This window comes from Ascaphus truei, chromosome 3, assembly GCF_040206685.1.
Source record: "Ascaphus truei isolate aAscTru1 chromosome 3, aAscTru1.hap1, whole genome shotgun sequence".
Classification (NCBI taxonomy): domain Eukaryota; kingdom Metazoa; phylum Chordata; class Amphibia; order Anura; family Ascaphidae; genus Ascaphus; species Ascaphus truei.
In genome coordinates this window covers 34,827,331-34,848,889 of record NC_134485.1, presented here as the reverse complement: position 1 = coordinate 34,848,889, position 21,559 = coordinate 34,827,331, and the positions used below count along the sequence as shown (strand labels likewise).

Genomic DNA, 21,559 nt, shown 5'->3' with positions numbered 1-21,559 from the left:
CACCCACCATAACTTAAAATGTGATGGTATATATACCATACTATAGACAAGAGGTGGAGCAACAGTTAGCCAACACCAGCCACTATAGACGCCTGCAGGGGGATCCCACCAACCTCTAAAAGAAGGAGATAGATGCCATTATACAACTTGGGTTGTCTAATAATTGGATCACGGAAGATACAGCGAAATTCCTGACACAAAACCATCCCAGAATGCCGGTTATGTATACACTCCCTAAAATACATAAGTCCACAACATGGCCACCAGGAAGACCCATAATATCAGCAAGGGGGTCACTTTGCCATCCATTATCGCAATATGTGGACTTCTTTCTTCAACCCATGGTTGCACGCATGGACTAGTTTGTCAAGGACACTACCGATTTTATAGTAAAAATCAACAACCTTCCTTTTGATCCCACTGACAGTATACTTGTGACCCTCGACGCCTCCAGCTTGTACACAAATATCCCACACAAAGAGGGGCTGGAGGCCATCTGGACTAAGTTGGGTGATTTTCAAGACCCCATGGGCCCCCCGTCTGAGTTCGTACTACTGCTCATCGAAGTGATTCTTCATAAAAAAAAAATCTTCAAATTTGAACGTAATTACTTCTTACAACTCATGGAAACGGCTATGGGCTCAAACATCCTCATATGCAAACCTTTTTATGCATGTGTATGAGCATGCACACATACTCCATGATGCTCCACATGCACAACGCATTAAAAAATACATCCGCTACATCGATGACGTGTTCATCATCTGGGATGGCGTTGAAGCATAGCTATTGGAGTTTGTTGACTATCTCAACACCATACCATCTACAATTAGGATTCACCATGAGCTTCAGCACCGAAGAAATCATGTACCACCGCCAGTTGTTCGTATAGAGCTATTGGGCTCATTCCGTTCATATATAAAGTTTCAAGTCTTGATCTTCTACATCTGTATACTAGCTGTCCCAACAAGCAACCCTTACACCTTCACCATAAAGCTGCTGATAATACCCTGACTTTTACATCTACAATTTACTTAGATATTGCTGGACTCTGGTTAGTTCAAATAAATTGTGTTACCTTTTGAGCTATGTATGGCCATTTTCTGTTCATTTGGTCATGGCTTCATCCCATTTTTGTGAAAGTCATAACAACGTTAGACTGGCAGCCCCACAAAACGAAGACTGAATGCTTTGCCAAAAGAAGCCCACACCTAATGCCTCTGGTGTAAGGGAGATCTCTGGATCTCTCTCAATTCATTTAAAGTGCTTACAGTGTCATGTAAAGCTGGGATATCCTTAAAGCCGGGTCTTTTGAAGGGGAAGGGGGGCAAGGACTGGATTGGAGAGCCTTTGGCTTACACAGTTTAACAAGACCACAATTGTGGAAGAGGGTCAATGGGCTCTAAATTGCACCCTATCAAATTTCAATCATCTCACACCCACCAATGTAGTCACAAATAAGACAGAATATTTCTATTACTGGTGTTTATTACAAATAATTCCTGCCCATACTCTCACCATATCTACTTGAAATGTACAATTCGTTCATGGAGGGAAAACCAATTCCGCCAGCTATATCAACAGCAAACCTGGCCATAATACACAAAGAAGGGTGAGACCCAATGCAATGTGGTAGCTACCATCCAATTTCATTATTAAATAATGACCTGAAACTACTGTATATAGTAACATTCTAGCGAATAAATTAAACCCTATTCTATCTAGATTGATCAAGTAGGTTTTGTGTCAGGTAGACAGGCCTCAGATGATACCCGGAAAAAAAATAAAATATAGCGGACCATGTTCATCTCACGGGAACCAGAGCCATACTTCTGAGCCTAGATGCAGAGAAGGCGTTCAAAAGAATAGACTGGGAATTCTTAGACAAAACATTACAGAAATTTGGATTCAAAGACTCCTTTCTAGAAGGAGTCTGAGTATTATACCGAAACCCGACGGCCTTGGTTAAGCTTACAGTGAAATGGACCAAACCCAATTCAAATTAAGAATGGAACACGACAAAGCTGCCCGTTATCCCCTCTTCTCTTCGCTCTAACAATTGAACCACTAGCTGCAAATATTCGAGCAAATAATGATATCCAATGTATATTAATTGGAATTTTTTTTTTAATAAAAATCTCTTTATTCGCAAATGATATCATTCTAACGCTTGCAAATCCCCAGATCTCTATACCTAATCTCCAAAGAGCCCTATCAGACTTCGGGAAAATCTCAGGGTACAAAATTAATAATTATATGTCGGAAGTCCTAAATCTAAGCCTCCCAGACCCAGAGATTAAACTACTAAAATCAAATTTCAAATATATTTGGAGTTCCTCTCACATTAAATATCTAGGAGTAAATGTGACAAGGTACTACCACTCTCTATACCAGAGCAAATACTCACCCCTATTTGACAGAATCAAAAAAGACTTGACAAGGTAGCAAGGCCTCCAGATATCGTGGATAGGGAGAATAGTCTTCGTAAAAATGAATATACTCCCCAGGTTACATTATCACTTTCAGACTCTCCCGGTCCGGATACCTGGATCCGAACTAAAAAATATACAAAATAGAATATTCCACTTTGTCTGGCAGGGAAAGAGACCTAGAGTCGCTAGGTCAGTTATTGTGACCTCAAGACTAAGAGGGGGTATGGGAGTTCCAGATCTCAAAATATTACCAAGCTGCCCATTTTACGACAAGTGGTGGTTTGGAATGCAGACCCAGCCCAATATTGCTGGTTGGCCATAGAATCCCAGTACGAAAGAAACGCCTTCTCTGCTAACGACCTTATGGGCCCCGGACAAAAAAGACCCACAGGTGAGGGGGTTTGAGCTGGGTCCGATGAGATGCACCTGGGAGATCTGGGCCAAGTCCAAGAGTAAATTCAATCTAAAAATCTACCACGTCACAACTAACCACACTTTTTAACAACCCCAGTTTCCATCCAGGATGCGGAACTGTCACGGTAGACCAGAACTTTTAACATCAAAATACCCGGATCCTTTGATTGAGCAAAGCAAGAGTTAAAATAAATTGTGATTTATTTACAGAATGAACACACATAGCTTGGTTTACAATTACAACGAAAATACACTTACTGGAACGGGGTAAAACGAAATATCTTGTTTCCAAAACGAGAGGTTGCAAGACAAAGTCTCTAGGAGCAATTTCCCAGGAGCGGGAGTTGCTCGCGAAAAGAGCCTGAAACAGTCCTCCGTCAGCAGCGCAACTTGCCACTGCTGTTTTACTCCGCCGTAGCTGCCTCTTCCGTTCTGTTCCCATAGTATTGGATCTTGGAACCTTAGTTCTTACAAACTCTTGAAGCTTAGCTGAATCTTTGTTACAATGTAACCAATCTCTTACAGCATGATGAATCTTAGGTGAATCTGTTACAGCATGAGGACTCTTATTCCTGATCGGCTGCACGGGTTCTTCTAGGGTTAACATTCCAATACCTAACTATTGCAGCCACTCTCTCCGTGGGAATATTTCCGTCCCCCTATCACGGAGTTGCCAATACTTTGCAAACCTGGCAGAGGGGGCTTCTCATTCTGCTTGTGCAAACTTTGCACCTTTGCCGCTTACCTGGTGCCGCTCAGTTTGGGAAGGGTGACCTCTTGGCAGGATGGCTTATTGAAGTTTTCTTCCCATACCCCACCTTGCTAACAAATGGTTTAACACTTCCATATCCTGGATTGCCTTTGAAGCTTAGAGGGCAGAGAAGCCACTCTGTCTCCCATGCAAATGGATTTTTACCCATACTGAACATTACTGTAACTTAAAAACATATAACTCGTCACCTTAAACCTGGTGGGAGATGCACTGAACCCCACATTGGGTTCTGGGGGTTTGGGCATATACCGGGGACCTTTGAATGTAATTAAATTCCCTGCCGGTCTTACTGTTCTGGTCTGTGCTGAAGCAGGGAGATTTGGCAGTGAGCTGCAAACTGCTTTCTAGGGAGGATTTTTTCCGGTGGTCTTTGTTCCTCATGTCCAGAGTCCAACACTGGCCCCCTTCTACCCAAACACACCCTGACAACATTTTACTGTAAAATCACCCCTGAAAAACTCACGCCCTGCACATCTCCACTGGTTGGCACTCCTGGAACAGTAAAAATACACACAGTTTTATTCACAAAAACAGTGTTTTTGCCATGATTGGGTCACAGAGCTGACAATTTACAATTCCCCAACCTGGCTCAGGGGAACCGAGCTGGGCATAATACCTTTATTAGTGGCCTGGGTACCCCCTCACTATCCCAGGGACTAAACAATTTGATCAATTTAAAAACAAAGAATATTAGGACAATTGCTAACCTGTTACACAATGGGAGATTCCTTCGTTTCCATGAGCTTAAGACTAGATACGAAGAACCAGATATCATATGTTTAAATACCTTCAGATCAGGCACTTTCTGCTAAATATCTCGCCAAGACTATAATTTTCCCCCCTCTCAAGTTTTGAATTATTGTGTAAAAAAGGAGTGTACCAAAAAAGCCTGATCACAAAAATATATGCTGGTCTTGAGGTCTCGGTAAACACCCCTGATCAGGACGATACTGTATGCATAAATGGGCGGCCGATTTAAACATGAGCATTGATAGAGATGATTGGGAGGATATTTGGGAGTTTTCCGCAAAGACATCTATATGTACCACTATAAAGGAAAATATTTATAAGATTCTTTACTATTGGTACCTTATCCCAAGCAGACTGAAGCAAATCTACCCTGTGGTGTCGGATCTGTGCTGGAGGGGCTGTGGGCAAAAAAGGTGATATGCTACATATTTGGTGGACATGTCCAGCGATACAGAAATGTTGGACACTAGTCCAAACAATTATTAAAGATACAACGGAATTGTCCATCCCACTAGACCCTCTGACTTTTCTAGGATGTGGGTCGTCCTATGGAGACGTCTAATATAATTTATACTGACGGCAGCCAGATGCACTGTTGAGAGAAGGGTAAATGAGGGATGCCAATGGAAAAAATGACAGGTTTTCTAAAGCAATCAACAGATTAATTTTATAGAACGTGGGAACCATGGATACAGCAGCAAATTGAACCACACAGGTTCCACAGTACTGGCAAGATAAAAATAGCAGATCTTAATTATTAAGAACCCAACCTGACCCAAAGTCAACTAAAAGGATAACTTGAGTACAATTCGCTAATAAGTAAAAGTAGAATCACAAAATAACGAAAGGATAATACCTACTGACGGATGGGTTGGCCGGGGCTGGCGTGGGGGGAGGATCACTAACCCCCCCCCCCCCACGATCCATTCCCTCCGCCCCCCTTCTTCCTCTTCTCATCTTGTCCTCTTTATAAAGGACATTAACCTGATAGCGCTAATGGATAGGACACAGAACCACCCAACCGAAACTGACACGCCTACCTCTGAATAGACTACATGATTTACGATACAATATGGTGTGCTGAAAAGCAATTAATTGTATTTTGCAATTCTTCATGTATGTACATGAAAGCATCTTATTGTATATCGCTCTGTTCAAATGTGCATGGATGTGGTTTGTAATCCGATTATCCAATAAAAATGTTTGAAATTAAAAAAAAAAAATGACCAAAACCCACACAGCTCTACATAATATAGCTCTACATAATATAACTATTTGAAGAGGACAACTGGGGAGGCCACTGTATCGTATTTCCCTGTTGTACATTTCTCCATTATTAGCTCTCTACCAACACAGATTATAAATTACTGTGAAACATACTCTAAATGGAGGAGAAGTTAATGCACAGTACTAATGGAGACGTTCTAGGAAGAAAACAACAGCTGGTTAAACAATGTGTTTCATCTGTTGGCGAACCTCTTCTGTTTACGATTCACACTGTAATTCTAGTGTTATCAAAGGGAAAAGGGTCAGAAGCCCCAAATATTTACATAAGATCATCTTCAAAAAGGTACAGCTGACTGATAGCAATCGAACGAAAATATAATTGCAGCTGTGGAAAGTCTTTGTTTTTTTTTATTGATAATTATTGTAATATTGTGCCAACCGGCATTGACCTGGGTTTCAGTGTCAAAAGGACCTGAAAAATAATATTTTCTTTTCACTAAATTTAAACTTGTTTTGACAGTCAAAAAAACCCCACTCGGCAATGCAGAACTATCAAACGTTTAAAGCCCCAAACAGTAGGAGTCAGTAAAATAATATCAAGAAAAGATCACTAAATGGTGCATTCATAATGCAAACAAACCCAAATTCTGAAAAATGAACAGCAGTATTCAAGTAGATAACACAGAGGAACATGTTCCTCACTTATAGTATATGTATATGTATATATAATATATATGTATATATGTATATATATGTATCTACATGTAGCGGACATGTAAAATGGCTACAGTCATCTCTCCTGCTGACAGTAAGGCCTGGTAAGTTGTAGGCATGCCAGCAGTAATTATGGAGGTTTGCCCTCACACCCTGGTGGGGTGCCCTGTGTATGGATGGGAGTAGTCACATGCTCTGACTCCATGGTTAGTGATGTCAGAGGTGTGTCAGCTTCCAGAGTATACATAAGGCACAGCACTGAGCCTAAAGTTAGTTCTATACAGACCTACGTTCAGCTCTGCCAAGAGGAGGAGTTCTGGCAGGAGCCCAAGTTCAAGTACTAGCATAAGAGACTGAAAGTTATGTTATAGTAACCATAGAGGAGACTGTGTCCAGGGACCTGGCACAGGGCAGTGATCCCTGCGGGGATAGGGAATCCCTATCTAAGGAGAGATACACCTTTTAAAGGGAGGCACTGACTGCAGAATGAGTGGCTAAGAAATACTGCGAGGGGCAGCTAGCCCACATCACCCAATAAAGATGTTCTCATTCACAAACCCTCTCGTGTACATGTGTGGAGTGAATGTACAGAGAGGAGCACCACGGAGGAGTTCCTCGACAGGATCATCCCCATGCGGACGCAGGGACCCTGATGAGGTGGAGGCGCTGCACTGGAACTAGGTGAGACTCAGCACACTACCTCAGCTGCCTGTCTGGACGGGTCCTCCCCACACACCATCATGCGGGAGACTCAGGAGTCCTGTTGCCAACAGGTGCACCACCAGACACTACCACACTGTAATGGGGACCGGTTAGACCACAGGGGCCAATGTGAGATTGGGTGGGTCAGGCCGGTTCAGAAATACCGTTACATTTGGAGGCGAGCTGCTGAGATCAGATCTGTCATCAGGACAGGCTCTAGCTAGGCACACTGGGAAACAGGGAGAGAGTCTGCTGCCACTCTGTGCTGCGTTGGGACGGACCTAGGGGTGGTCAGGGGGCTGACGGGATATTGTCAGTTCGCAGGGACAACCTAGGGGCCTGAAAGGAGTGAGGGGTCTGGAGCCGGGCTATAGCTGACCGAGTCACCTTGAGGCAGTGCTAGTTGGTAGGACGCCAGAAGGGATAGCCTGTAACTTGGTCAGGAATCCTGGAGAGGGTCTGCGCTAGGCTGACCAAGAGAGGTAGACGCCCCAAGTACTGCATGGCAGAGCCAGAGTACCTAGCCCATTACAGACACTTACCATAGGGAGCACAGACTGGGAGGAAGGAGTCACAGCAGACACTGAGAGAGTGAGCCTAGCCTGAGGTAGTGCAACATGAGTCCAGCCTAGTTCAGGTACACATGTGGTGGTGCATCTGAGCAACTCTTTATTGTACTGATGTGGAGGCTGCCCCGCAGAGCGGAGCCCCATGTACGATAATTGGTACGAGAGTGTGACAACCCAAAGAATGGAGGATCCGCGGGGTGCGGAGAACCCAAAATGGCGACCAGAGGCTGATGGGGAGGGCACCCGTGGCGTGCACCCCACTGAAGAGCAAACTGTCGCCGAGTTATCGTTAACCAGTCTGCTCTGGAGCGGAGCGAAGGCCGTGGCTGCCCCGTTTTTATCCTGTCTGGGACACCGAGGGGCCACCCTTGAAGAGTGTGAGGAAATTGTAATAATTGGGGGAGAACCCCGCGAGGAGAGCAAACAAAATGACTTTTTGGGCTTAAAAGCCAACCAAAATGGCGGCTCCCGCTTGCTAGGGAAACCGCATGGGACAGTCACAGAAGAAATGGCTGATGCAGAACTTGCAAAGAGCTGGCCGGGAATGGCGCGAACAGCAGAGCCCTGCCCTGATGGGGGGCATGGCGCGAAAGCTATGGCTGCGCCTGCATGGACAGTGACTAACTCAGCCCCTGTGCTGAGTGAACCGCTTAGTCTATGGGACCCTCCACTGATTTCCACCAGGGGGAGTGACTTTCAACTATGGCCTGTGGGAATGCACCCACTGGGCCCAGGGACTGATATCCAGACGGCGCCACTACAAAAAGTAGTTCCGGCCGCGGAAATGATTTGCAAGAAAGAGGGATATTTTGCACGCAAAGCTGCTGCAAGGAGAAGGCGGGAACTAGCCGCGGGAAAAGAATCCAGCTCTGAGGAGGAAACTGGCGCGAAAACGCAGACCGCGCCCACCAGGACTGAGAGAGGCGCGGCCTTAATTAAGGGGCATGATATTCCCCTGTGGGACCCGCCCATAATTGCAACCCCTGGGGGCGGGTTCCAGCTATGTCAGCGGAAGGAGGAGCCGAAGCAGGAAGTGGCTGGCCCAGAAGCTTCTACCGGTCAGTTGCGAGGAACCACTGACCTGGAGAGACCCACACTGAAAGTGGTCCCTACAAAAAGAATGGCCTGCCCCTCCGCTGTGGGAACTATGGTCTCCACTCAGCCCTACTCAGTACCCGGCGGGCTACTGGTAGTAAGGGTGGCTAACACCGAGACGGTGGTCGGGCTCTGCCTACAATGCGGGCTGCCCGGAGGCACGGTCAACACGGCGGCACGTTGCCCACATTGCGGGACACTGTACTTATGGCCTATGCCGACATTTATACCGATACAATCGGCTGACCCCCCGGGGGACCAGGCTAAGCGAACTGCCGAGTCCCCTGGCGCACTGTGGATAGGACGTTCGAGTCCCGGAGAAAGGGGACTGGAGCCGGTCAAGTCGGCTGGGTCGGCCGCAACCGAGACAGTCGGATCACCTCCTGACCGCACCGAGAAGGGAGAATACTCGGATGAGGATCTCCGTGAACTTGAAAAGGTGACAGCGAGGCCCAGGATAGAACCGGGGAGGACGACACCCCGTGGTACCAGCAGCTGTCAGAAAGACAGGACGTCCCCCGCAGATCGGCGAGCCGAGAGACGGAGTCCCTCCGCCTAGGAGCGTGGCGTCGACGGACGAGAGACGCCGACACCCCTGCGGACGGGTAAGAGGAGTCCCTTCACTTACCTTGCCCCAGCAGACGGTGTAGGAGCGGAGAGGCCATGCCAGGCCGCAGGCGCACGTGGAGAGACGGCATCACTTCCGGTGAGGACGACGGCGGAACTTCCGGATGTCGTCATTGAGGAAGAGATCCCGAATGGGGGTCCAACCCGCGATGACGGTGTTTCCGGTTCCGGGGAGGACATCACTTCCGGTGGCGACAGCGGAACCCCGAGGAAGAATGCAGCGATGCTTCGGCGATCGGGGGAAGGTCCCCGATCACCTACAAGGCCCAGGAGTTGGATGGGCGATCCAAGGACTGAGGAGGGTGAGATATCCTCATTGGATCAGTCTACGGACAGCCAGGAACGGGTCGTAACCCCGTGGGGTCCCATTCCTTGCCCATCCGCCCAATCCCCCGCCCTAGCTAAAACCCCTGCCCCAATCACGCGGTCCCCGGGTTCCCCGCCTAGTCTGGAGTCCGTGGACATATCATCAGGGGGGGAAGGGAGACGGACTGGGGAAAGACAGCGCAGTGGCGCTACGGAGGGTGATTCTCGGGGAGGGGGAGAATTGAGAGTGGTCACGACAGCACCCGAGCCAGTGATAAGGGCCCCGGGGTCTTCCAGGTGGTTCCTACCGCGATCGGCACGGTCATCGGGGATATTTTCTATAGATGATGATAGGGAGTCAGGGAGGTCAGATAGATTCAAAGAGAACCGTTGGTGGGCCCCACTATTCGAAGGGTACTCCGCCTGGATGGACCGCACTCGGTTCCTCATCCGGCGAGAAGATGTAGTGGACTACTGGTGGGCCGTGGGAGAATTCACACCGGAACAGAGGGACAGAGAGTTGCAGGAGCGGTGGCTGCAGATCGAGAATAGGGAAATAGAACCCATGGGTCCTAGCATCCTATCAGACCCCGTGGACCCTGATGAGCCCCTATCATGGGTGTTGCCTGGGAGGGCAGGTAAGGCTGACCTGACTAGGATTAGTAGGGCCGAGAGAACCATAATGGCTCGGTATAAATCTTCCCACGGGTTGGAGTACCCGTATGTCCCTGAGCCTCTCATGGATGAGATAGAGGACAACCGGGATAGGTGGCTTAGGGAGGCCATAGAAATGCACCTAGTAGGAAGAGGGAGTTCCGTGATAGGGAAGAAGGCCGAGGAGCGCATAGAGCACTTAGTGCGGGTATGGGGCATTGGCCGAAACATCTATAAGCACCGGGTGACATATAGGCCTGAGAGGGGACTGCCTAGGCACTATCACGTCACGGTCATAGACATGGGCGGAAGAGAGGTCAAGAAACCTGACCCGAATCACTATTTTTAGGAGGTACTGATACATTACGCGGGTTCGTGGCTGCTGGTCGGGGCGGGCTTGGCGGAATGTACTGTAGTCATTTTTGTTATACACCATGAAGATTTGTATGAAAAGTTAACCAATTATGTGTTGTATTTCAGTGCTTCCTGGAAAAGGGTATACAAATTTAGGTCCCAGCGAGGACGATGGGATTCACCAGGGGGAGAATGTAGCGGACATGTAAAATGGCTACAGTCATCTCTCCTGCTGACAGTAAGGCCTGGTAAGTTGTAGGCATGCCAGCAGTAATTATGGAGGTTTGCCCTCACACCCTGGTGGGGTGCCCTGTGTATGGATGGGAGTAGTCACATGCTCTGACTCCATGGTTAGTGATGTCAGAGGTGTGTCAGCTTCCAGAGTATACATAAGGCACAGCACTGAGCCTAAAGTTAGTTCTATACAGATCTACGTTCAGCTCTGCCAAGAGGAGGAGTTCTGGCAGGAGCCCAAATTCAAGTACTAGCCTAAGAGACTGAAAGTTATGTTATAGTAACCATAGAGGAGACTGTGTCCAGGGACCTGGCACAGGGCAGTGATCCCTGCGGGGATAGGGAATCCCTATCTAAGGAGAGATACACCTTTTAAAGGGAGGCACTGACTGCAGAATGAGTGGCTAAGAAATACTGCGAGGGGCAGCTAGCCCACATCACCCAATAAAGATGTTCTCATTCACAAACCCTCTCGTGTACATGTGTGGAGTGAATGTACAGAGAGGAGCACCACGGAGGAGTTCCTCAACAGGATCATCCCCATGCGGACGCAGGGACCCTGATGAGGTGGAGGCGCTGCACTGGAACTAGGTGAGACTCAGCACACTACCTCAGCTGCCTGTCTGGACGGGTCCTCCCCACACACCATCATGCGGGAGACTCAGGAGTCCTGTTGCCAACAGGTGCACCACCAGACACTACCACACTGTAATGGGGACCGGTTAGACCACAGGGGCCAATGTGAGATTGGGTGGGTCAGGCCGGTTCAGAAATACCGTTACATACATATACTGTATACATATATATGAAGCTCTCCTGATGAAGCTCTGTGTGAAACGAGGAAGTTGCCACGCGTAGAGAGAAGACCACCCTGCTGTATTGGTTGTTGCAGCATCTGAGGACAAGAGCGGTCACGTGTAACTCTTGTCTGGAGGGGCTGAATCCGGAAGTACTGTGACGCGCTGACCGGAGGATTCGCCGAGCGCAGCGTTCACCACGGTACTGCGACGTCACATTTTGGTGCATCCCCTCCACCAGAACACTGCCTGCCCTGCATATGCCTTTTTTACAAGGCTTTCTTGGTCTACAGTTTGTCTACAGGAATAATTGCCAGGTAGTGCCAACAAGTAACCAGCAATCCAAATATATCCCCAGTCTATTCATGCTCAAATTCATTGTATAGTTAGCAGTTTTGCGCCGATGTTTTCCCCTTCCCCCCTATATATGTGCTATTGTGTATAGCGTAACATCCAGGCAGCAACTGTCACTATTTTTGGTTTAATTGTTTTAATTTGCACACTTAGTATTTTTATAGTTTATATATATATATTGTGACATAGTCCAAATATGTTAGGCAGCTTTCTGCCCCATTTTAGGTCAGAAAGTGCAGGAATAGTTAAAAATGATCCGTTCCACAGCTTCACATTAACTCAGGCTGCTGGATGGAAAATCCAGACCACAGATTACAATGGCTCTAGTTCTCCCTCACCTGCTCTTCTAATCACATGCACAGGTATTTAGAGCAGAGAGGTTTTGCATTTCACTCTCTCTCCTTAGAGCCTGGAGGCTGGGGGTATCGCTGCTCCCCGGTATCCAGTTTGGGGTGGACGGCCCCTCCAAGTATCACAGTACCAGAGGATTTGCCTGGACACTTGGGACCGAGTTCCCACCACGAACAGATAAGACAAAGCAAATGGTTATTGCTGTTGCTAAAAGACTATGCTGTATCTAGTGACCCTAAATGAGAGAGCATTGTTTTAAGCTGGGAACCAGGTTAGTTGGCCAGCAGCTGTTAGAGAGACTGATTCTGATGTGTAGTTAGATCCCTGAAAGGGATAGGATTTTGTTTATATGATTTTGGTTTTATTTCTTAAAAATAACAGTGTGGGAAATACTGTAACACTGAAATGTGTGAACTGCTGAATGAAAGTATCTGAGTACCTCTAACCTACACATGTTAAAGCTGCAGTACCTTACTTGGATGAAAATAAAGCAGGCAGATGCCTGAGTTAAGCAGCATAATACTTTGAATGATCCTGTTTTTTTGTATAAATAACCCTAGAAGACTGTGTCAGGAAGAACCCAGACAGACGTCAGCGCTACAAAAGAGGAGCGTTTGTCACACACACATATATATATATATATAATATATATATATTATATATATATGCAGATTAAACGCACATTTACATGAAACAAGAAAGCATGTTCAAAAGTCCCCTTCCAGGATGGTGTGTCCTTTGGCTACTTTCCTTAAGATTTGAAAGATTTTGGTGAAAAATGACGGATCATGCTCACACGGGTCGTATACATTCGCCATCGTTAGTTGCTGCCCCTGTATCTTGCCCACCATAATTATATATCTGCCAGTATGGTCTCTTTTCAACTGCTCCAACACAAAGGGACACAAGTTATGAAACAGTATTGCCACTCCCCGCTTAACAGTAGCCAATGATAAAAAGGATTTACTAAAATGTTTATCAAAATATTTGAGATAGCTAGCGCTGCTGAAATGGTTTCTTGCATTAGAACTACATCCACATTCATCTTTTTATATTCCGTCATGGCCACCCGCCTCTTTTTGGGCTATTGAGTCCCTTAACGTTATGTTCAACGCCATTTAATGAGTGTTGGCGCTCTGCTTACATCTTGCATCCCTTGACCCGGACCGCACAGGAGACGCCCCCGCCGCTACCGAATGCCGACTCTCCATCTGGGAGGCTTAGGGCTGGGAAAAGGACAGGGACCGGTGGGGCAGATCGGACACGGGGAAGAGCATGGGAAACAATAGAAAAACATACACCAAAATAAAACCCGAGCCAGTATCAGCCCTACTTGGATCTGGCTCTACTGCCCTTGGGCTCATGACCTTTCCTAGAACTGGACCAGGAGAGGTCCTGTCGCCTGAGCCATTGAAAGACTCAGGTACCCATGGGATTTTTTGGGGCCTCAGGAGATGACCCCTGGCCCTCCGTAACCAGATCATGTGAACTTTTGGCCATGTATGCTCCCGACTCATTCCCAGCATCTCCTACTGGCCATCCTAACTTGCTACTTCCAAAGCAACCCCATTTCCTCGTACTATCTAGGTCCATCTCCTGCCTCCCAGACCTTTCCTTATATACTTCCCAGACGCTAATGACTAAAGACCCCTTCTTCATTTTAAGTCCATTCACTCCTGCCTTTCATCCTTTCTAACCTTATCTCCCCCCCTCCCTGCCTGTTACTGAACCTTCTGCGTGTGTTGTAGTGCTATCTTCTGGGCAGCAGGGGAAGCCTTCACCTCACTCTCTGCATGGAGTCCCCTGCCTCACTTCATCATACGGGGCTAACCGCTGGGAATGCCCCGTGGGTTTTGCGAAGGTCATGCCCTAGCGCTATCCCTATGGAAGAAACCTTTAATATTGTCCTGTAGAGGGCAGGAAGAAAAAAGCAGCAGAGAGAAAAAAAAAAACCCAGCAGAAATAGCTATTTGAACCTAGGATGTGCGATCTGCACTCAAGCCTGAATAAAGATAAACTTGCCTCTCTAGAGACCGTAACTTTATGTTAACTGCCCACACCATCTTAATCAACTTTTAAAATCGACACAGTTGCCCATCATCCTCCTTGCTCTTGCTCTTATTCAATACCTTTATTGCGATTTTAGAATATTGTCTCTGATCCCCAGCCTGCTGCCACCATCCCCCCTCATATCGTGGCTGTGCAGATCCTAATCAGAGAGGTTCCAGTGCCGCAGTACCTAACCACCCTTCCTGCTGGACTATCTTCCACTTTCCTCTCTATTTTTCTGACCTGTGGCTAGGTCTTGAAGATTGGAGTCGGCCACTCCTGTTATAGAACATTTCCAGCATACAAAACACTCCAACAGCTTGTGTCAAAAGTTACTTTCACTGCTTTGAAAAGATGATAAAAAAAAAATGTATGTCCTGGACAACAGTGAGGTAGGACATGTTTACAGAGCTGGATTGTCTGGTTCATACATAGTTCTGGCCTACATTGAAGATTTACACAGAAGTTATGGTGCAAAGATTGATGCAATAATAAATACAAATACAAACCACAACTGAAATGCATATTTTAAAAAAAAATATGAGAGAACAGAATAACAGGATATTTGTAAGTAATTAACGTTACTGAGGCCGTGTAACTATAGATTTAAACTAGTAGATAAAAGTCATCAATGTGAGAAATGCACATCAATATCTCTGCATTGTGCTCATGCTGCCAGACATTGCAGTGCTCTGCATGTCTCTCCAAAAGCAGACTCTCTCACCTACAAGTTATTTTTACATTTGCGTGAAAGACACAGTACACAGATTGCTGTTACATAGAATAAACAACACAACAAAAACTTGTGTGGGGGATCCATCCAGTGTACATGCTGAGAAAAAAAAAAAAAAAGAAGAAGACTAACGTGAAGTTATGCCGACGACATATTTAAGGGATTAAATTAGGTTTTTACAACCTAAATCTGAGAATCCCAGGGTCGGCTTGATAGCGGTGCCATAGCCCCACACTTAGAGGCCGCGCGCTATTTCCCACAACATTTAAACTGATTGCCAACATTTAAACTGATTGTCTCGGTATGCACCAGCATCTCCTCATCTTATCCTTGTGAGGATACATCGCCATGACAATGTGACGTCACAAGACGCGTTGTTATAACAACGTGACGCCGCAGCATATAACCAACAACCAAATAACCAACAAGTGGATCACACACACACTATTTTAGTAAAAGGGATTTACTCACATCTTCTGCATATTATATTTGGATTTTTGTCTATCATGTTTACCATTCTGTTCTGTCATTTGTCAAGAATAGAGTATGCATCATGCATTTCAAAACATGTGCAAGCTCTCGCTTTGTCCTGTGCAAAATGCTACAATATAGAGAGAAAATTGTCTGTAAACAGAACTTTACACGGAGATCCTGCAGCAGTAAGGTTCATTGTACGTTCCCAGAGAAACTCAAGACACTAGGTCAGGAGTGGCCAACTCCAGTCCTCAAGGGCCACCAACAGGCCATGTTTCAAAGATATTCCTGCTTCAGGGCTCAATCCGTGGCTCAGTGCCAATGACTGCCACCTGTGCTAAAAGCAGGGATATCCTTGAAACCGGAATTGTTGGTCAACAATAACTCTAGTTCCAGCACTCTCTGAGTCAGAGAAGATAGAATATGGGTATATGCCAACAAAGTAAGACATTTAATATACGCACAAGATAACTTGGAGCAATGCGACGCAAAATACAGACAAAATCTTACAAGCACGGTGGTAGGGGTGAAAATACACAGGGACAGGGAGTGGGACAGACACAGGACAAGGAGAGTGGGGATAATACAAATAGGGGGATGGGGGGGAAGAGGGTAATCAGGGGGGCAACGTTTCGAGGGGATATCCCTTCCTCAGGCCCGTTCCCTCAGGTCTAACAAGACCACAAGGTACTTCCCTTGACCCAGCCACCCCAGCCACCAGAGCAGCACTCAAAACACACCAAAAAAATGCAACCAGAAAGCTTTAAATGAGCACAGTCCTGAGTACACCAGAGTATATGCACAAGCAAACAAGTTAATCAAACCATCCAATGAGTCTCTCTCCTCTCTCTAGCAAGTCGATTAACTTTTTTGTCGTTGCCCCCACTCCCTGAACCCGGGATATTTTCACCCCTACCACCGTGCTTGTAAGATTTTTTTTGTGTCTGTATTTTGCACCGCATTACTCCAAGTTATCTTGTGCGTATATTAAATTACTTACTTTGTTGGCATATACCCATATTCTATCTTCTCGAAGTCAGGGAGTGCTGGAACTGGAGTTATTGTTGACTATTGGTTGAGCGGGATTCGGGTCCCCCTGGTTCCGCGAGCACCCTGCACGTCTATTTTTATACTGATTTAGTGAGTGCTGTCTACCCTAGTTGTGTAGGCTTACTGAATTGTTGGTGGCCCTTGAGGACTGGAGTTGGCCCCACCTGAAATAGGTGAACATCGGGGGAAATGTCTGCAAGGCTAAAATAATGGGGGGTGGAGGTGGGGGAGAAAGTGTACAGACAGAAATACAACATGGAAAGAGCAGTGTCCAAAATGCATTAGGACTAATAAGACACAAATCATGTAGTAATGCAGCGGTGCGCAAACTGGGGGGCGACCCCCCCCCAGAGGGGGTGGTGGTGGGAAATTTGTCAGGGGGGCGCGGGCGGTTGCAGAGGTCCCGCGCTCCTCTCTAAGGCATTTAAATTAATGCCGGGGGACCACGTGAGGCCTCTGCAACACTAAAAAAACTTACCAGAATTCAGTCGCGTCTCCATGGCAAATGTGGCGTCAAATGACGCCGCGAGGTCATGTGACGTGAGAAAAGCTCTATATGAAATAAAATTATTAGCGGCTTTGGGTAATTGATCCCAAACAAAATGCTAATTAAACCTAGTATCGTTTCGAAGAGATTAACCGCATATTCCTACACATTTTGCTACATTGGGTTTTTGTGTTAATTAATTACATATTTTTTCTAGTAGACCAAGGATCCGAAGGGTAAAAACGTAAAATTAGTTCAGGTGGTGGCAGCGTAATTGAGGTGTAGTGTGACAGTTTTTGGCAAGTTATTGCTAATTTTTAGTGCCCTGCAGGGATTTGAGTTGGCTGAATAGCTGGATGCTATTAACCCCTTTCACATATACAGTCACATGCTCAGGGGTAGGTGGGATTCTTGACATTACCCATCTTGACGCTCTTGGATAAAGCGCTGATAAGGCATAAAACACGTTAGAGGTTCTACTGCCTCCGTTTGTGTGTGATTAATGTTAATTATATTTGTTGTCGTACTTTGTGCTTTCCAGCCTCTTCTTTACTTGCTCTGCACTGCCACTTCCTCTGTTTTCTACCTTTCTGTTTATGGCAGGGAGCAGGCAGATGTGACCTCCAGGAGCAAAGATCTCACGAGTACAAAGCTTAATATTAAAGCCCAACAATGTCCATACTATAACAATCATCTTCAGAAGAATCCATGCAAAACAGGGCAATTGTTGTGGGTTTGAAGGGCTACCGCGAGAAGGCGGGTGAGGGAAACTTGGAGATCGTCGTTGCTGCAGCAGCTCCAAATTCTTGTTTCAGGCGAATATACATGCTACTCAGTAGACCTCTATGGGTCTCTCACATTTAAAGACTGATTTATAACGATTGCCAACATAATGGAAGGATGCGTGTACTTGATCATACTATTTGGAATGCAGCATTTAATCATTGTGTTTCCTGTGGGGGAGATTCCGCTATTGGAGGTTTGGTAGCATCAAGATTCCTTCCGTTTTGTTTTCTGACCTTCAGTTATTAGCTTCCCAGCTTTGATCTATCCTTAAATCGCCTTTGTTTTTACATTCCAATGTCCTACAGAAATGTATTGATACAGACCACAAGCATTAACTTTATTATAGTTGCTCTATCTACTCCCTCTACTAAGCAAGGTCAAAGGTTTAACAGCATATGGGGCAGTCTACAGAATAGCAGTATAGATATATCTATGCAAGATACTACATCTGTGACAGTAACCCATGAGATGTTGAAAGCTCTGTCCAGTATATTTTTATCTATGAAGAACTCGAAAGTTGGGTGTGCAAAAAGATATCACAACCTACATAAAATCTACAAACACTTGCCCTGGTAACACTTCAGCTAATAGACGTAAAGCGGTTTAAAAAATAATAATTTAACTCTTTTAGTGCCCGAAGACGTAGTCACTATGTTGTGGGCTCTGGCACTGCAGGGGTCCCGTGACGTAGTGGCTCAAGCAAAGTGTTTGCTTTCAGCTTATATCGCAACCTACGTTTCCATGGAGGTCCTTTCCCGTTTCCGGGTTAAGGGCCGCGGCGGTCACGTGACCGCACTATGAAACCCTGGTGGCAAAGGGGCCGTGGCACGCAAAGGGTAACAGTATGTTTAATAGCTCTTTAAACTGAAAAACTTAACTCATCACAGCACAGAGTAAGAAAACACCAGGGATCAATCTGCAATAATACAGTATTTAATCTATTTTAACATCCTAGTTTAAATGGTCTATAAAACTGTTCTAAAAAAAAACTTTTATAATGTATTTTTACTGAATCTTGAGAGTATGACCCAACACAGAAATTAGCTGCAACAACATGATGAAAACAGAAATGCAAAGACTTGTTAACAAAGCCCAGCCAAGTCAGGATGGTGTTTACCATGCGTCTGGCATATAGGGTCAGTTAGAAGGCATCACAGTTATTGACAGCTCACACGAGTTGGGGAATTGCTTAAAAAAGGAGCGCTGCAGTGATGCCGGATATGGGACAAATACAAACAAAAGGGGAAAGGTTGTTCTTGTCTGCAAATTCAAACACTGTACTGCTGATGGCAGCCTTATTTCATGCCCTGTGATCTTCACACAATAATGATGTCTAGAGAGATTTCCTTATAATTGCTCCACAAAGAAGGCTGCTAGGTCCGTGAAGCTAGCCAAGCACATTTTGCCGTCTGCTACAATGGCCAGCTTTTACTGTACAATAAGATATTTTTATTTCAAGTGAAGTTCACTGAACATCTGAACGTCAAAGACCGCAGAAGTACAGTATTATGGAACGTAATTTCAGTTTGGCTCACACGGTCAACACTTTATCTCCTAAAAATGTCAAAGCAGATCAACCAACATACATTGAAAGGTGAAAGTAGAACTGCGACTGTCAAAGCAATTCAAATTCCTTAACCAAAAGTATTGCCACACAGTGGTAAACAATTCAACATGTGTCCTCAATCGGGCTAGATACGAGACCGCATCAAGCACACCGTAGGTACCCTTTTCCATGTTTCTAATCACTATAAAAAGAAATAAAACTTTGTGAGATATAATCTACTATATATTTCAGAATGTTTTTCTGTGCGTCTCATAATGCCCGCCCATACTATAAGACCTAGAACAAACTTGTAATATTAATTTATGTATCAAAATAAGGCTAGCGGTCATGGTTTGGATCCTCTCGAGCACTCCAAAGGAGGTGCTGCTAGCAAAATTAGGCTAAGGCCATAGAAGGGTCCAGCCGCGCTGACGCTGAGGCTTGCCTGCTCGGTCAGGAGCGATTCTATGGACTGGCAGGCGAGCAAGCGTGCGTGATCGGGAGGCGGGGCAGTGACGTCGCTGGGCCAATAGCCTGCGAAGCGCCGTCACGGTGTCACGCTGATTGGGTGTTTTCAGCCGACAGCGCGCTGAGAAACAGTTTCGCTGTCGGCTGAAAATCCCTGCGTCTCAGGACGCCTGCGGACGCTTGCGGAAGCCCCCTCTAAAGACATCCTCATTGAGGATGACAGGGCTCAGCGTGGAACGTCCGCACGGCTCAGCACGGCTTCCCCCTCTATGGACCCAGCCTTAGAGTTATTACAATTTCTCAAGCAAGTCAGCTATTCGGTGTTGTATCTGGTAGGCTATGTATCTGGCACGTGAAATCATACTGGTGACATCATAAAACACATAGCCTGGTGGCTGATAAGTAGAGTAAGATAGCAATGAAGTTAACACAGAAAGCAGACAAAGATAGAGAGGAAATCAGTGATGCGAGGAGAAAGTAAGGATGCTAGAGAAGGAAAGAGGCGGTAGGTATTAAAGCTGCAGTTCAGTCAATATCCTGCATGTTTGTTTTTTTTAATAAATCAGTTCTGTAGTAAGAAAAAATACTTTTAGCATTTTCTGTTTTAAAAAAAACAACTTTGAAAGACCAATTTTCTTGTATTCTATTTTAACAGCCATTTGCTAAGGCACTGCCCCTTCTTGTCCTGTCACAAGCTCTGGCACACCCCTTTGTCAGCCCTGCCCTCCCTCTAGCACTTGTCAATGCAGCAGTGCCATGAATATTCATGAGCTTCCACTGCCAGTCAAGCAGATTATAAACAAATGCCAGCTTTTAATATGTCACCAAATTTCGACCTATCAATACATGGAAAACGAATTGAGCTGCAGCTATACTGTTCTTTAGGTAATTAGAGATTGCACACATAAAACTATTGAAGTAAAAAAATAAATGTAAAAAAAAAAAAAAAAAAAGACTGAACTGCAGCTTTAAAGGAAAGAGAGAAAGAAAAAGAGAGAGCCGTACGAAGTCGGGCTAGTTTCAATGTAAAGCAACAATGTGAGTGCCATGGTAAAGGCTTCAGTGTATTAAGCTGCCACATGACGGAGTAATTTTAAAGTCATCAAGTAGGATCAATAAGATCCGAAGCATTATTGCAAATACCTGGTCGTTACACTGCAAAAATCCTTTAGACACTTGTTCAGTGCTTATTGCCAATAAAGAAACAAAAACAAGATTGTTCAAGAAACAGAAGAGAACAGAATGCTAAGAAAGTGTGATACTTACGAGAGAACATTTCCAATGTAGGCATAATACGAACAACAGTATGGAGGAGTCCCATCGCAGCAATAAGCTCTGCAGTCAATTCCACACTGAGCGATGCAAACATCTACAGAAACAAACATATGCAATTCAACAAAACGGCTGCTATCCAAAAAAATATAAATATAAATATAAAATATAAATCCAACCAGATAATAGCTGCAAAAACAAAATAAAATCGTTACCAAGCTCTATGGTTGTCATTCAAAAATATACTTTATACTAGATTCAGTGGACACATTTTCCTACATCCCAATTTAGTGCACTCAAGGAAATGGGATTATAGTGGTTTAATAGACTGGTTAAACAAAT

At 45.5% G+C, this 21,559-nt stretch overlaps 1 protein-coding gene across 2 annotated transcripts in view; it reads right to left on the bottom strand.

Annotated features, from left to right (window-relative positions):
- CYYR1 (cysteine and tyrosine rich 1) overlaps positions 1-21,559 on the bottom strand; it is a 107,167-nt gene that overhangs the window by 49,984 nt on the left and 35,624 nt on the right. For both annotated transcript variants that reach the window (XM_075593305.1, XM_075593304.1), the window contains exon 2: positions 21,212-21,314. In XM_075593305.1, coding sequence (XP_075449420.1) covers positions 21,212-21,314 — 103 coding nt within the window. The remainder of the gene's footprint in view (positions 1-21,211; positions 21,315-21,559) is intronic.